The following is a 16,199-nucleotide window of genomic DNA, read 5'->3' on the forward strand; positions in this document are numbered from 1 at the left end:
ACTGGCTATTTCCAGTGCATACAGCAAAATCTTTGTGCCATTTGGCCATTTTTTATTCCTTGGTTGGTAACTTTAGTACAAGAATTTAGTAAAATAAACTCAACAATTAATATGAAAAATGACAAATATAAAGAATAGCTGGATTACCAATGACTTGGGACTACTAATGAATTTACTGGGGATAGAATGGAATTAACATAAGGTGGATTTTATTAGTCCTCTAATCATCTTAAAATTTTGGGAAATGTATTAGAAACAATCTAGTTTATGTAAAATTTTTATCATTGGACTCTTAAATTTTGCTTTTAGTATCTCAAAAGGCACTCTAAGTTAACTTTAAACCTATGAATATTTTATTCCCCTCAGATTACAAGCAGTGTAAGATGCAAATAGTGGCAACTGTAGCTGCTCCCTGGATGTTCTTGAGGATTGCTTGCAATGTTAAGCATTTTAAGACTCGGTTTCTTGCCATAATGCCATTATCCAGCTGTAGTCGTCCCTGGTTGACTACAATCAAGTCAATCTAACGTAGATATTTCGTGGCCAAACTATAATCACTAGAAGACGTTTTAACCCTCTCAAACTTTTTTAGTCGATGTACTAAGTCATGTAACTTAGGTTTTAAGTCATTGCGGTAACCGACCTAATACTCTAAACCACCGCACCGTTGAGCTACACTAAATTGGTTGGTATTTAGAAAGATATCTGATCGAAAAAATTATAATAATACCTTAAATTTTAATTATATTATAAATAAATAATTCTCTTTCTATTATTTACAAATAGATTCTCTCGTTTGTTTAACAATATTAAGTTTCAAAATTAACAATAAGGTTAACTTAACTGGAGAACTAAATTAAATCTATATGAACATCGATTTCCGACATAAGATGTCCAAAGTACTAAAATGGTGATTAAACACCGAACCTTAAAAGATCACTGAATTTAAAACTATTGTTATATAATCCTAAAGATTAAATTAGAAGAAATAAGTCAAAGTAATTTAGAAAATATAAATAAATGTTTTCTAAAAATGGATGAAATATTTTACCTATTAAACTATCCGATGAGGTGCTTGTTATATTAATCTTAACTCATGATATGGCTTAGTATTTTTTTTTTTTAACAAAATGAGGGTTTCATTCTTTCATATAGAAATAATGAAAATATATTGTCTTATTTATAATATAGTAAAAAATGTAAAGTGTTATTTATAAATTATTATTTTTTATAATTTTGATATCCAATATCATGATTCTATAGAGCCAACGAAGGAAGACGATTAACAACTTTTTTTTTCATATTATAGTCGTTAAATTACTGTCTAATTTCTTTTATATTATCATGGGTTATTTGCATTAAAAACTCCTTAAATTTGAGTACTTTTAGTAATAGTAAAATTAAACTATTGTGTGCACCTCCTCTATATATATACATGTATAGAAAATGGACGCACTTAGTCCAATCTTATTATTACTAAGGCTTAAAAGTTTTTTTTTTTTTTGATGCAAATGTCCAATTTATAGCAGATCCAAACTATAATCCGAGTCTTATTTAATGTAATGTAATGATTCAATGTACAAATGGGCCCTATAAATCTCTGAAAAACTCACATAGATTCTGTAGTACGGCTAAGATTTATGCTTCCTTCCTTAAATCTCTTCTAGATATTGCTTGGGGAACAGGAGAATCCTAAAAGGGTGGGTGAATAAGTTCCTTGAAATGATATGATCGTAAAGTTGGACAGAACGAATCGTCCAAGAAAGGAGAAATCATATAACAAGTAATAAAAGCAAACATCTTGGGGAGTTCAAACACAATACATGTAAATGTTATTTTTAGGGCAATCTAAAAGGAAAAGGTAAACCTTTTCCTATTACTATTGATTGGGGGGCTCCTTTAGCAGTTGCAATGCTAGTGTTGCTTGTGTACAAGATGCTAGTGTTGCTTGTGTATTCTTGTACAATCCAAGAAACCAAAATTGCCTTCCTAAAGACTCCAAATCAAGAGCATGGTCTAAGAATGTTGGGGGGAATGTCTTTGTACAAAGAGAAAGAAAGGTTTTAGAAGCAAAATTCCGTACAAGTTAAAGTAATCTATGACTCAGTCTATCTGTTTAGACGATTTCACCAAACTTATTTTGTGTCTAATTTTCTCTCTCTTATTTTTTTTAAAGATTTTTATAAATCACGCCCTATATATTACATATTTTTATTATTCACACATTATCTTTAAAAAATTTATAGCCCGACTCCTTATTTTTCTCTATAATTCTCATTTAATACTTCAGCATTATTTTAACTACCTAACTTCGACTAAATTACTAAAATACTCTCATTATTTTCTTTTATTTTTTATATTCCTTCATCATATTTTCTACCTATCTTTTCTACCATGACTATCTCCATCGTCGTTGTCACGACCACCCACCGCCACCACCACCTTTTCTCATCTTCCCCCTCCTCCCTCCTCCTTCTCCTCCTCTTCTTATTCTTTTTCTTCTTTTTTAGGAAGAGAAAAAGGGGATGGAGAAGATACCGATAATTTAGGTACTTATAAATTATTTTATATATTATAATGAAATATTTTTTTAGTACTGTATAAGTCAACCCAGCGTGTTAAATAAAAATTATAGAAAAAAAACCAAAGATTAGGTTATAAAATTTTTAAAAATAAGATACGAATCGAAATATATAATATATGGTGTGATTTATAAATATTATTATTATTATTATTTAATTTGGGTTCAAAATAAGAGTAAAAGTTGCCTAAATTTCGTAGGCGCGAGGGAGATTGAGTGGAAATATTAGAGTAGAAGAAATCTATGTGAAGCAATGATTGGAAGAAGATCCAACAAAGGTAGCGTAAGAGATCGCAGCGAGCTGTGGCCAAAATCTATGCCACTGGCGTTACTCCTCCTCTCCAGTCCCCACACGCCGAGCGCGTGTTACTCAAAGTTCGTGATCATCCCCTCTCATATCCCGTTAACTCTTCTTCCCGCCCTTCTCCTTTCTTCCACACCACCCCTTGCTCCTTCCACTTATTTTGCCACAACTTGCATCCCAATCCAACGCAATCTCCGCACCTATAAATTACCAACAATCAATTATGTTACCCGATCATTACTTGTGTAATAAATAATTCCAATTGATTTTGACAATGGAAGACGAGCACACCGTTCGGTTGCAAATCGTCGAGCAAGTGAGCATCAGTTCCGTGCCGACGTTGTTCGAGCCGCAGGAGAAAGAATTCCGCCGCGACGACGATGACGATGCCAGCGCCGACTGCGCCGGCAGCCCGAGGAGCGGCCATGTGGACGACGCGCCGGAGAAGAAGCTGACGCTCTTCGCTCTGCGGTTAGCCATTCTTGAGAAGGCGGCGAGCGGGCTCGGCGCGCTGGGGTTCATCTGGGCGACCGTCGTGCTCCTCGGGGGGTTCGCGATCACGCTGGAGAGGAAGGACTTCTGGTTCATTACCGTGATTTTGTTAATCGAAGGGGCGAGGATCTTTAGCCGAAGCCATGAGCTCGAGTGGCAGCACCAGGCGACTTGGTCGATCACCGAGGCCGGCCGGTCCAGCTTCCGCGCGATAAAGTCGAGCTCGCGCCTGCTCGTCCGATCTTTCAAGCTTTTCCTCCGGCCCTTTTCGATCGATAGCGCTAGAATCACAACCATCGCCGGAACGGGAGCGCCGGGTAATAATGGAAGGAGAGATATAGCTCCGGTGCAGTGGACGTGGCGCACCATCGACGTCCTCCTCCCGCGCCACATCAGCAGAATCTTCTGCTGGCTGCAGTTGCTCTCGGCTTCGGCATGCGTCTCCCTCTCCTTGATGCGCCTCATGGATCAGGACTTCGGCGCCGTGCGCACCCCCGACGCCGATAGGAATAACAGGAACTCGGCGTTGAATATTTTCTACGGCCTCGCCCTCGCCGAGGCGCTTCTTTTCCTCGCCGAGAAGGCCTTCTGGGAGTGGAAGGTGAGCCACCGCCGCCTTCTCGAGCAGGTAAACTCCGAGTGCCGCCTCGGCGCCGCCGGGTTGGTGTCGATCAAGCGGTTCTTCTACGACGCCTACTCCAAGTGCGTCAATGGCAGCATCTTCGACGGGCTCAAGATGGACCTCGTCTCCTTCGCCGCCGAGCTCCTCGCGTCCAGCTCCCGTCACGAGCAGCTCATCGGCGCGCGGATCCTGCTCAAGTTCTCCACCACCACCCGGTTCGCCGACGGCACGCTCCGTAAGATCGGGACGTCGACGCCGCTGATCGAGCGGCTGATCGAGATGCTGAATTGGAAGAACCCGGCCGAGGAGGAGATCCGGCGGTCGGTGGCCGTCGTCGTCTCCAAGCTCGCGGGTAAGAAGCAGAACGCGCTCCGCGTCGCGGGGATCCCCGGGGCCGTGGAGTCCATATCATCGCTGCTCTACGCGGGTCCCGACGACCTACGCCGCCACGGCGCAGCCGTAAGGCATGAATTGTTAGTGTTCAACCTTCTAGGCCTCTTGATCCTCAAAAAACTCGCGCACGATCACGACAACTGCGGTAAAATAGGCAATGCAAGAGGCCTCCTTGATAAGATTATCAGCTTCACCAGCACCGGAGAGAGATGGCATAAAACGGAGGAGATGGCCGAGTCTCAAATTAAAGCCGTCAAGCGTTCGCTCCAGGTAGTAAAGATGCTCGCCAGCACCACGGGACAAACCGGCAAGGTTCTCCGGCAAGAGATATCGGAGATAGTATTCACGGTGAGCAATATCCGAGAAATCCTACAGCACGCAGAGGACCACATGGAGATCCAAAAGCTCGGGATCGAGATCTTGACGAGCCTGGCAATGGACGAGAAGGCAAGAGAGAGGATTGGAAGCACCGGCGGGATGATCAAGGAGCTGCTGAGGATATTCCTCAGGCCGGGAGGCGGCAAGGATCGGAACTCGGTGAGCGTGGAGGCAGGGGAGGCGCTGGCCATGCTGGCAATGGAGAGCGTGCAGAATTGTCAGAGGATTCTTAAAGAGGAGAGCGTCGTCGGGAGGCTCGTCGTGGCGTTGGACGATCCGGTGCTCCGCGTCAATGCGGCAAGGATTTTGCGCAACTTGTGTAGCTACGAAGGGAGTGAATGCTGCTTACAACTTAGAGGAGTCACTGCCGGCATTGCCATGGTAAGGAAACCTCTCATAAACAGAGTTTGATTCATCTATTCATTTCGTTACCTAACAGTTTAAACTTTCAAATATATATATACAGAAGTACTATATTTAATTTCGAGCATAGTTAAGACCGCTAGATGCACACAAACGATTCGCCCATGAATATTTAGATTAACCTGAATTTAATCCCAGCTCCATCTAATTACTTAGATACATTTCTCAATGACTAATACTCATTTTATCCTCAATAGGTTTTGAATGCTATCATGATAGAAAAGACGAAACTACTGGAGGTCTCCCTTGGACTGGCTGCTCAAATTCTCAGATTCATGAGCCCTGAAGAATTCTCCAAACAACTCCACAAATCTGGCATCACTGAAGCAGCATTTGTGCACAAACTGGTTCATATTTTGACGACATATAATTATCCATCTATTAAACTTCCGAGAATAAGGAGGTTCGTAGTCGAGCTCGCAATCTGGTTGATGAAATCCGATTCAAACTACATAAAGTTGTTCACTGATTCTGGGATGGAGGATGAACTGAAATGTGTGTCAGAAACCACTTCAGAGCTCGAATGCTTCAATGTCTTCTCTGGCAGCGTTGGGCTAAGTCGGCATAATATTAGTCTCTGTTCTCTTGTGGACACTGCGTTACAGTTGATGGGTATGTAAGAAGGTGAAGTAAATCGATGTGTATATAATTTATATGAGTCCCTTAATAATAGCAAATTTATTTGTTGTACTAATAAATGTAATTTATTTATTTATACATTTTATAGCATTCTATGATAGAGATCCTGGAAATTATGGGATACTCTTATTCATTTGTTGATGCAATAAAAAGTTTGTGCTGAGCGGAGGGCAACGATATAATAAAAAATGAGGCCATTTAAACCAAAAAGCTTTGAAGTTTTTAAAATAGTAGGATTGGCACACTATTATAAAAATATATGTATTTAGTATAAAAAATAAATGCTCTTAATTTTTAAGAGCTCATTTTTGTTAAAGCTAAGGAAATTGTTTATGCAAATGGTCCAATAAATAGGATATACATCTAGTTTCGTACTTTATATCAAAATTTAAAAACTAATAATTTTGTCTAGTTATAGATTATCGGATAACTATAGATTATCTGCGGTAGAGTGATGACCTAGGAGTAGATTTCCCACCAACATAGTTTCAAGAGATTGCCATCTCCAGACACATTATGATCGAATCTTTTATTTATTTTTTGTGGTACTTTGATCACTTAACTATTTAATATCTTTCACATGTAAAATTGCTAATGATATATATTAAATTATTATCTTATCATAATCTTTTCTTTTCTAAAAGAAGGGTAAAATAATCTCTATTATTTTTTATATACTTACTGTTAAGCGTTTTCACTGTTCATGAAAGTTATATATATATATATATATAATATGAACAATTCAGCGATTCTTTGTACAAACTTTAGATAGGTGGATCATTACGAGATATAAATTTTAAGGAGGCTATTTTAGTAAAAATCCCCAACCGGGCAAGGTATTTTTTTTAAATTTTTATTATTGTTTTTATTACCCGGCAAGGTATCGGATGCTGTATGGATGCAAAATCTTCGTATATAATATATAAAAAATAAATTTCCCACCGCAGCGTTTCCTCTGCCCCCTTTTCTTCCCAATTCGGTCACCACCTCTCCCTCCCAAATCCCTTTCTTCTACCGCTTTCCCACACCCCTCCCTAACCCTCGCACTTCCCAATTCCCTGATCTCTAATTCAACCAATGAAGGGTGCCGATCTCATCAACACCTTCCTCCCTGACGAGCTGCTCATGGAGATCTTCCAACGGCTCGAGGCCAAGCTCGACCTCGACGCTTGCGCCCTCGTCTGCAGCAAGTGGCGCCGCAACGAGCGGGCTTCGCGCCGCACTATTAAGATCGCGGCCTCCGGCGCCGCCGACCGGCTTCTGGAGCACGCTGTGGGCCGCTTCACCGGGCTGGTCAACGTCTTCATCGACGAGCGCCTTCCGTCCGCCTACCACAACCCGGTCGTCTCCTCTCGCGCGCGGGTTGATTCTCTCATCCTTCCTTCTCTTGCACAGATTGATCAAAATATGTTCTTGACGGGGTAAAGGTCCGATATTGGGGCATCATGAATAATGAGAATTACTAAAATGAAGGAATGCAGAAGAAATGCAGTTTTATTAGTGCTTCATTATAGATCATCTTAATTTAGCATATGAATTATTCTTTTTCTGTGGCAGGACAGTCCTACTACATGGCATGAGATATACAGTCGTCATCCTGCTATTGCAGGAACTTATTTACTGCATTTCACTATTCTATGCCTGAAGGGATTTTATTTGCTTCATTTCACTATTCTATATTTACAGATAATTTTTTTTTTGCATTTAGTTAAAATTTTCGGTTCTCCAGTTGTATATATTTAGGATAACAGCAGAAAGCGACTAAAATAGAGCCAAATAGCTGAAATTGACTAAGAACCAGATGTTCTATCTTTTTCTTTTAACCACAACGAGAAAGTTTTTGTTCCAATTACAATTCTTTTTCTATTTGTTCTGATTACAATTATTTAACATGATGAATATTAGTTCTGCTTTTATAGATTGAATGCGTTGTCACTTCATTCGTATGCTTTCTCCTCCTTTCTCCACTATAGACTAGTACATTTGTTGAAGAAGTTCCTAAGTTTTCATGCAAGTTTTTTCTTCTGTCCAGATCGAAAATTGTTTATCTCACCTTGCGGTGGGATGCATAATGTTTGATATAATATTGTAAAATAATGCTTCAAGGAAGAAAAAACAGGTTTTGCCAATGGCTGATCCTATTCCGACAAATTTTAGCAATAGGGGCAGCTTGGTTGTTGGTGCCCTTGCAACATCTGTTGATTGGAGTATCATTTACTATCATTTATAAAGTATAGTTCCTTTGAAATAAATATTCTTTTAGTAGTTTGTACTTTGTACCTACTGAACATTTTGAGGTTGTTCTATCTGAGCATAGAGTCCCATTGACCTTGTTTCTGATGTTTGGACTTTGAACATATAGTACTTGCTAATTTCTATGCCTTGGCAATTCTTCATGCAGAGAAATAGTCTTTCTAGCCCAGCAGAACTTCATAATGTGACTGGAAACAACTCGGCTGAAGAAAATGAACCAGAACGTTTCTGTCTATCTGATGCTGGTCTAGGATCTCTTGCCCAGGGTTGCAAAGGACTTGAGAAACTAAGTTTAATCTGGTGTTCAGCAATAACTTCTTTAGGGTTGATAAACATAGCAGAGAACTGCAGAACTTTAAAATCCTTGGACCTTCAGGTGCTGTCCTTGTTTTACATAGTGCAACTGTTGGATGTTAACTTATCATTAGATGTTGAGCTTAATCTTAAGTTTGGTCTTCTATGCTCATTGTCAAGAATGGTCAGTATTATTGCTTTTTAGACAACATCTATCTAACTAGATTCTGCATTATCAACTTTTGTTTGTGATATTTCATCTAATTTCTTAAGTGTTGGTACCTTACCATAAAGGGTATGTATTCTCTGGCCACTTGAGTTATTGGAACTTGTATGCAGGGTTGCTATGTTGGAGATCAAGGTCTTATTGCTATCGGGCAGAGTTGCAAGCTACTTAGAGATTTGAATTTACGTTTTTGTGAAGGGCTTACGGATACTGGTTTGGTTGGATTGGCACAACATCGTGGAAATTCTTTAGTGTCTCTTGGCATTGCAGCTTGTGCTTGGATTACAGATACTTCTCTACAAGCTGTTGCATCTCATTGCCATTGTCTGGAAACCTTATCATTGGATTCAGAATTTGTTAAGAATGAAGGGATAATATCAGTTGCAAGAGGATGCGGGTCTTTGAAGACTCTGAAGCTGCAGTGCATGCATATTAGTGATGAAGCTCTGGAAGCAGTGGGTTCATCTTGTTCTTCCTTGGAAATGTTGGCTCTTTACAACTTCGAGAGATTTACTGACAGGCATATTATTAAATACCCCTGGATTCTCCTTAGCTTTAACTATATAGATGATTGCCTAGAAGTATTTGTAATAGTTGCTACGTTATTTACTTGGTTTTTTTTATAAGAAAAATGTTCCACTCCAGTCATACATCCTATAAGACACTCTTGTGACAGACCAGGGAATTTTATGGGGTAGGGCTCATGACGCTATCAGCCTTATCACCATCCACTCCTGAAACTTCCTAATAGGTCCAATGAAATTCGAGTTTTTCACCTTCATAATTTTTTTCACCTAGATATAAAGGAAATCAGAGGATTTTTTTTTTGTATATTTTTTTTCAAGAGCAATCTTGTAATTTCATTTTCTTTTCCTCTATATTTGCTAAATAATATTGATCAGTTATTAGCTCCTCTTTGTTGTTGCTTTCTTGTATTTCTGAGTCCTTTAATTGTGACACTGGTTATTTGCTGTATTTTTTTTTCTTATTGCAGAAGTCTTTCTTCTATTGCAAAAGGGTGCAAAAAGCTCAGGTGTCTCACTCTAAATGACTGCCATTTGTTAACTGATAGGAGTCTTGAATTTGTTGCTCGTGGCTGCACCAAATTAACGCACTTGGAGATTAATGGATGCCAAAATATAGAAACCTCTGGACTAGAGTATATTGGACGATTATGCCCGTATGTTTTCTGTACCTGATTCTTGAGATCTTATTTTTACATTGATGACTTTAACCATTTGAACATATGTGTCCTTATGTACTGAACAATGTCCTTTTAAGAACTGTTTCAGAGCTTAATTTTAATGATAGTACAGTCTGTAGTCATATGTCACTAAGAATGTGGCTCATCTAACTTCATACATTAAGTTCTATCTGAGAGCCTTTCTATTGCACAAAATCCTAAAATGTACGAAATTCAATATTGTCATGATCAATTACATCTTATTAGGCCCACCAAACTAATAACGTATGTAGAAAGAAATGATATACTGAAGTATCCATATATCGAGCTGCAATTGTTTTTTTCTCTTGGACATTCTCTATTATTTATCCATAACATGGTAAATTTCTAACAGTTGATCATTGATTCCATTGAGGTCTCCGAGGAATCAAGGTCTTGACAACATCTTAAAGAGGTCTCACAGTCCATATATTTCAGTTAATAGATTAGGCAGAATTGGTCAGCATCAGTTGTAAATAAACTACCAGATAATATTTATCACCTAACCATTACTTCATATAGTTTATAGAACATTGAAAAGGTGCTTATCTAGCTATTTGTCTTATTGATGCCTTGAAAAGGCATATACCTATGGCAAGAGTTATCTTCGTTATCTTTTGGGAAGACTCTTTCCATGTCTAGAGAAACTTCCACTTGGTTGCTCCTCAGTTTCATGAGCCTAAACTGCTAGAATCTTCTATACTTTTCTTTTAGTCATGAATCTTTGATGTGGTCTAGGGACGAGGAAACATGCCAATGCAGAAAAAGATAAGGAGGTATCTAGATCCACCTCCAAAGAGAAAAGATAGGATCTCTGTGAATCTCGTTATTTGCTTGTAAGTATTTTTTTTCACACTAACATGACTAGATAGATAGTAAAGATAAAAGATAGTCCACCAACTCATGAGGAAATAAAATCAAATCCACATAGATTGTGAGGAACAAAGAGAACGTAGAATCCACCACAAAGAAGAGAAGAAGGGAGTAGGAGAAGAGGGATAAATGTGGAATCCTCCACAAAATAATATTTCTCAATTTTTCATCTTTTTTTCTTCTTTTCAGAGTTCCCATCATCTCTATATATAGAAATGAGGAGATTACTAAAAAATGTATCTTAATTCAAATCTTTCCTAATCTAATATATAAATAAACTAACTTATCTCAAAGCAAACTTACAATCAAATCTCTTAAATTTTTTAGGAGTTTTAACTGAATTAGACACTCTAAATTCTAAACTTTTAGATAAAAATATATTCAAAAATAAAAAATAAATGAAAATCTAATTCCCATCAATCTTGCACCATTTTCTTGAAACTAGAGAGGAAAAGGCATGGATTGTGATAGTGGTAACAAAAAGGAAGGCTGGAAATAGGAAAAATAAGGCAATAAGGCAAGAACGATAGGAAGGATGTCTAATGGCTTGGATAGTTGGACCTGTTTTTCCTTTTTGCATCAGTATCTTAGATCAGAGGAAGAAATAATACACAGCAAAAAAAAGAAGGTTAATTTTATCATTCTTCTATTCACCTCAATGAAACTTTTTGTTCTTATTTTCATAAAGGGGATGACTAGAACTTTCTTTAAACTGAAGAGAGGCTTTGGGAACAGGCAACTATATTGTTTGCTAAAATAATTCCAGGCATTTTCTTTTGATGAAGTTCATATGGTGATTTTTTAAATGAACACAAGTGTCACTTTATATTTGGAGAGTGGTTCTATGCCATTCTGCCATTTAATTTAAACTGAAATAAGAATCAAGAGGAATTTTGGTGTTGTACCTTTTCACCGGAAAACAAAATGTAATTCCATGACATTGTATATATAAAATTGTGAACAGCATGGTGCCAGATCTTTTTTATTCCAGCTTGATTACTTAATTACTATTACTCTACTTATTCTTAACATAAAAAAGTCAACAATTTTCAAACATAAAATTTCCAAATTCACTTGATCTGTATTGACAATATATGATAATCATCTTGGATAACAGGCTAAAACTTAAATACAGTTAAGCAGTTTTTATATCTTGATCTCATATCAAAATAGATTCACAAAAAGTAAGTTATTCTTTGTTTATTTCTTTTTCATGAAATCTTGTGTTCCCGTGGAAAATAATTTCTGCCGAGATAAATTTTTACAGCTATCGGCAACATCACATCCTTGGATTTTGCTTTGTTATATGATTTATTTCCTCATTATGGATTTCTAGTTAATTGTTGTACTATACACTGAAAACAGAGGCCTTTTTGAACTTTCTTTGTTTTACTGCCCGAGGATCCGCAACAGTGCTTTTATGGAAGTTGGCAGAGGCTGCTCACTTCTACAAGTTCTTCAGTTGGTGGACTGCTTGAGTATAAATGATGATGCTATAAGTCATATAGCTCAAGGTTGCAGGAACATACGAAAACTTCACATTCGTCGTTGTTACGAGGTATTCCCTTTTTGCCTATTAGATTTGGCAAATAGTCAAGTTGGATAAAGACAGATACATTTAGTCTGAACTAAGCTATTAGAAAATGAATAGATAAATTCTAATCCTTCCTCTGGTAACAATTTGGATATGATTGTCTGAATTGTCGTTGCATTGCATAATTGTTTTTCTGCACATAAAGCATCTTTATGACATGATCAATGTAGATCTTTTTAAACATTTGATTAGCTGCATTATGAAGCAATGAGAAAATAGTTGTCATCTCGATAATTTTAAATGTTGCTCAATTTCCAGATGATTAAGTATTCCTGTATTTTGATGTACTAAATTTGAGCTTGAGTGTGTTGGACCTCCTTTTTACTGGGAGAAAAGTTCTTTTTGTTTTTGTACCATTGTCTAGTAACCAAAAATATGATTGGAAACAAGTTGTATGATTCGCTCGTACTATTTTTAATGTTAGGAACAGATAAGTACTAACTAATATGTATCTAACAGCAATATCTTATTTTTTAAAGATGTTCTTTTCAATATCTGCTGCTTCATATCTAAACCTGTGTTTCCTGCATTGGCAGATTGGCAGTAAAGGTTTAATCTCTGTGGGTGAGAACTGTAAACTTCTTACAGACCTAAGTATTCAATTTTGTGAAAGGTAAGAATATTTTCCTACAGCTTCTGTAAAGAAGTCATACTACTTTTTCATTATCTTTTTCTCGCATAAGATCTGACTTGGCATTCATTATATACTTGGAATTAATTAATATACTATTTACAATCTATGCTTGGCAATCATGGGTAATGTATATTTGTTTTTTGAGGCAGTCTTCTTATGTTGATTGCTAGACTGACTTTTTGGCACTTTTTATTTTTATTCTTACTGTTACTTCAGAAAATATGAACTTGTGATTGTCTGACATTCACCTCGGAAGCTCTTGGTCTCTTGAATAATGTTTTCATTTGACTGAATAAGCTACAATCACGTCTTGCACATATATTTATCTGCTATTGCTTAGTAACGTGCCGGTTATCCATTTGCATGTTGTATCTCATGGAATGTGCTGACAAACGGCATTATTGGCATGCATCTAGGGAGCCACTATGTATATTAATATGTATAATCATGCGGCACATTTTGCTGCAAAACAGCACCTCATAGGTCAAGATGGTCCTTAAGCACATCATGCTCTCCGGGCAGTCTGTAGTCTTAAATTGTTTATAACTGTCCTAATATCTATGCTAGAAGTTGGTCTGATTTAATGCTTGTGGTGGCCCTGAATCCATTAGTTCCTCAAATAGCAACACTCTTTGAATTATTTTCAAATAGAAGCCCTTAAAACAGAGTCCTGGTTTACTTTAAAAAGGAACAAAACTTTGTTGCATCTGGCCTCCCCTTTTTCCTGCTGGTTGCTTAAAAGCATGATAAAACATGCAGATGATCGATAACTTCTTAGCAGAAATTGTAATTTAATTAGGAATTTAGGATAGAATTAGCCAAGAACTCTTTGTTTTATTCACTGATTTGACAGTAAGGTGGTATCATGTGTGTTGGCGAGAGTTTGAGTCACGGGAAGAGCCTCTTCTTAGTGCTGACTGCCATTGCCAGGCCCTGCAATGTTGCGAGTCTCATGCATCAAGATGCCTTTTCTTCACTAGAGTCGGTCAGTTTAATGTAACTGAAATAATTCTCAGTAGTTTCTTGTTCATAATATTTAATCAGCTTCCCAGTGCCCTACTAGTTGAATATCTAAATTTGAACAATATATGAATGGTTTTTACTAGATTACAATCTGAATAGGCCAATTACCTACTAATGACCATTTGATGAGTGTTTTTAACAGTATGGGCATATGCATGTAGCTCTTATTAGTAGTTGGTACTTTATAGAAATTCTATGCATGAACTACCAGAATAATTATTGATGCTGACTCTTAGTCTAGCTTCTAAACATGTATGGTAAAGTACTTTTTGCACGCTTGTCCTTTTTTATTTTGAAATTCTTGTTAATTTGCCTAATGTGTAGGGTTGGCGATGAGGCACTTATTGCCATTGCTGAAGGGTGTTCACTTCGACGTTTAAATGTTAGTGGGTGCCATCAAATTACTGGTAATGGACTGAGTGCTGTTGCTAGATGCTGTCCTGATCTTGTCTACCTGGATATCAGTGTGCTGAAGGTCTCTCTCTCTCTCTCCCTATATATGCGTGGCTTGCATAGTTGTGAAAATGTGGGTATTTCCTGAGAAAGGGGGATAAAACATTTTCCCTTCTCTTTTTGTTATAATTCAACATTCCTGGAATCAATTTCCTTGTTAAGTAAATATAGCAAATTAACCTTCAGTTGAAAATACTAGAGAATCAACATCAATTCAGAACAAGTAATTTGGGGGTCTTCGCAATTCTGAAAATATTAGAAATTGCAGCAAATATTGCCTATATGCACCTGTCCCTTTGGTTCCCTCTTTCCAGAGGCAACCCTACTTAATGGGATATCCTTGCATATAGAGAAGCAGATATGATAGCAGATCCTACAAACAAAAGAACTAGGACATCGTTCCTGTATGGTGATGCATCTTATGTGAGTTCTATTTTGAGAACTCCTCGTCATGTAAAAATTGACCTTCCGATTGGAAATTAGGACTGGTCTGCAATGCTTTAAGGATGAAGTTCCAAAGTTTTTGATGGCACAAGAAGGGATTCCACAAAGTGGATATATAGTTCATTTGAATTTTGAACCGTATCTATGTAGTTCTATGAATAATCCACTTGCCTTATTTTGTGCAGCATATTGAGGATATGGTGTTGGCTGAACTAAGCGATGAGTGCCCTAAGCTGAAAGACATTGTGTTGTCCCATTGTCTACAAATAACAGATGTTGGTTTAGCTCACCTCGTCAAGGGATGTTCTCAACTAGAGACCTGCCAAATGGTTTACTGCCCTCTTGTAACTGCTTCTGGAGTAGCTACTATTGTCTCGAGCTGTTCCAAAATAAAGAAGGTCCTAATTGAGGAGTGGAAAGTGAGTGAAAGAACAAAGAGAAGAGTTGGTTCAGTGTTATCTTTCCTTTGTGTTGATCTGCTATAATGCCTTTAATTGGAAGTCCTTAACATGGGATGTGTTAATCAGAACTGCTTGTGTAAACATGTTCTCCAGTTTCGGAATCAGAAGATCACTCATCTTCCTACACTCGTCTATGAATTCATGCTCGCATATTTTTGCTTGTAGCAGCTACAGAAAAGGTCATGCAAAGCGAAGGACCAGATATGAGGCATATCAAATCTCATATCTCTTGACCAGATATTGTTCGACCTCCATGAGGATACCTTCAGATTGAAATGAGCAGCTCCACGGACAGCTCTTTCCTTTCTCAATATTTGCTGATATATTAATAGAAATTCAATCTTGGAGCAAATTGAGTATCACACTGCTCACTGCTGGCATGGGAGAAGGCATTCTTTCTGGAAACATGACCTCAGAAGGAAAAAGCAGGGGATAATCACCTTTCTTTAAAAGGAGGACAGGAACTATTTTTTAGTTTGAGCTGTATACTTTACAAGATGACATACATCATAATTTCTTATTTAGTTCATGTTTTACTGCTATATACTCAATGATGTATGGTTATTATGAGGATATTATAATTTATGAAGGAACTGCATATTCATGGTTTCATCAGTGTGGTTATAATTCTTTATTTGAAATATGCTCTTTTTTAATGTTCCCCTTTAAAAAATTTCCTTTGCCCACCCTTTCTATCAGTAGTGATCATTATCTTGGAGACCATCATAGAGGAAATGAGACGGGGGAGGATATTACCAGTGCTCTTTAGCAATGTAGGTACATTAATGTGTGCACCTTGGTTTCTTATTCAAATATTTGTAATGTCCTATCTGCTGGGTATGACCATGTTTTTTTTTTTTTTTGGTTGCAAAGTTAGATCAGATATATGC

The 16,199-nt window shown here is 37.6% G+C and overlaps 2 protein-coding genes across 3 annotated transcripts; both read left to right on the forward strand.

Moving 5' to 3' along the window:
- The first annotated feature begins 3,034 nt into the window (after positions 1 to 3,034).
- On the forward strand, positions 3,035 to 5,965 carry LOC140790193 (uncharacterized). Its single transcript, XM_073140160.1, has 2 exons — positions 3,035 to 5,151; positions 5,391 to 5,965. The coding sequence occupies exons 1-2, from the start codon at positions 3,160 to 3,162 to the stop codon at positions 5,811 to 5,813; spliced, it is 2,415 nt and encodes an 804-aa protein (XP_072996261.1). The 5' UTR covers positions 3,035 to 3,159; the 3' UTR covers positions 5,814 to 5,965.
- An 810-nt stretch (positions 5,966 to 6,775) lies between these two features.
- Positions 6,776 to 15,924, forward strand: LOC140791073 (uncharacterized). Of its 2 annotated transcripts, none has more exons than XM_073141451.1 (8): positions 6,776 to 7,194; positions 8,234 to 8,461; positions 8,719 to 9,125; positions 9,600 to 9,785; positions 12,066 to 12,258; positions 12,831 to 12,907; positions 14,276 to 14,426; positions 15,034 to 15,924. In XM_073141451.1, exons 1-8 carry the CDS (start codon positions 6,910 to 6,912, stop codon positions 15,331 to 15,333), a joined length of 1,827 nt encoding a protein of 608 aa, XP_072997552.1. In that variant the 5' UTR covers positions 6,776 to 6,909; the 3' UTR covers positions 15,334 to 15,924. The 2 variants fall into 2 exon arrangements, with proteins under 2 accessions (XP_072997552.1, XP_072997553.1); XM_073141452.1 differs by having other exon boundaries at positions 12,114 to 12,258.
- The last annotated feature ends 275 nt before the right edge of the window (positions 15,925 to 16,199 follow it).

Source organism: Typha latifolia, chromosome 6 (assembly GCF_019914945.1).
Source record: "Typha latifolia isolate L0001 chromosome 6, TyphaL0001v2, whole genome shotgun sequence".
NCBI lineage: Eukaryota > Viridiplantae > Streptophyta > Magnoliopsida > Poales > Typhaceae > Typha > Typha latifolia.

What these genes read in the sequence shown, in the direction of transcription:
- LOC140790193 (XM_073140160.1), top strand. Translation starts at nt 3,160, where the DNA reads ATGGAAGACGAGCACACCGTTCGGTTGCAAATCGTCGAGCAAGTGAGC. An exon ending in TCACTGCCGGCATTGCCATG is followed by an intron (nt 5,152 to 5,390) that starts GTAAGGAAACCT and finishes TATCCTCAATAG; the next exon opens with GTTTTGAATGCTATCATGAT.
- LOC140791073 (XM_073141451.1), top strand. Translation starts at nt 6,910, where the DNA reads ATGAAGGGTGCCGATCTCATCAACACCTTCCTCCCTGACGAGCTGCTC. An exon ending in TCGTCTCCTCTCGCGCGCGG is followed by an intron (nt 7,195 to 8,233) that starts GTTGATTCTCTC and finishes TTCTTCATGCAG; the next exon opens with AGAAATAGTCTTTCTAGCCC. An exon ending in TATATTGGACGATTATGCCC is followed by an intron (nt 9,786 to 12,065) that starts GTATGTTTTCTG and finishes CACTGAAAACAG; the next exon opens with AGGCCTTTTTGAACTTTCTT.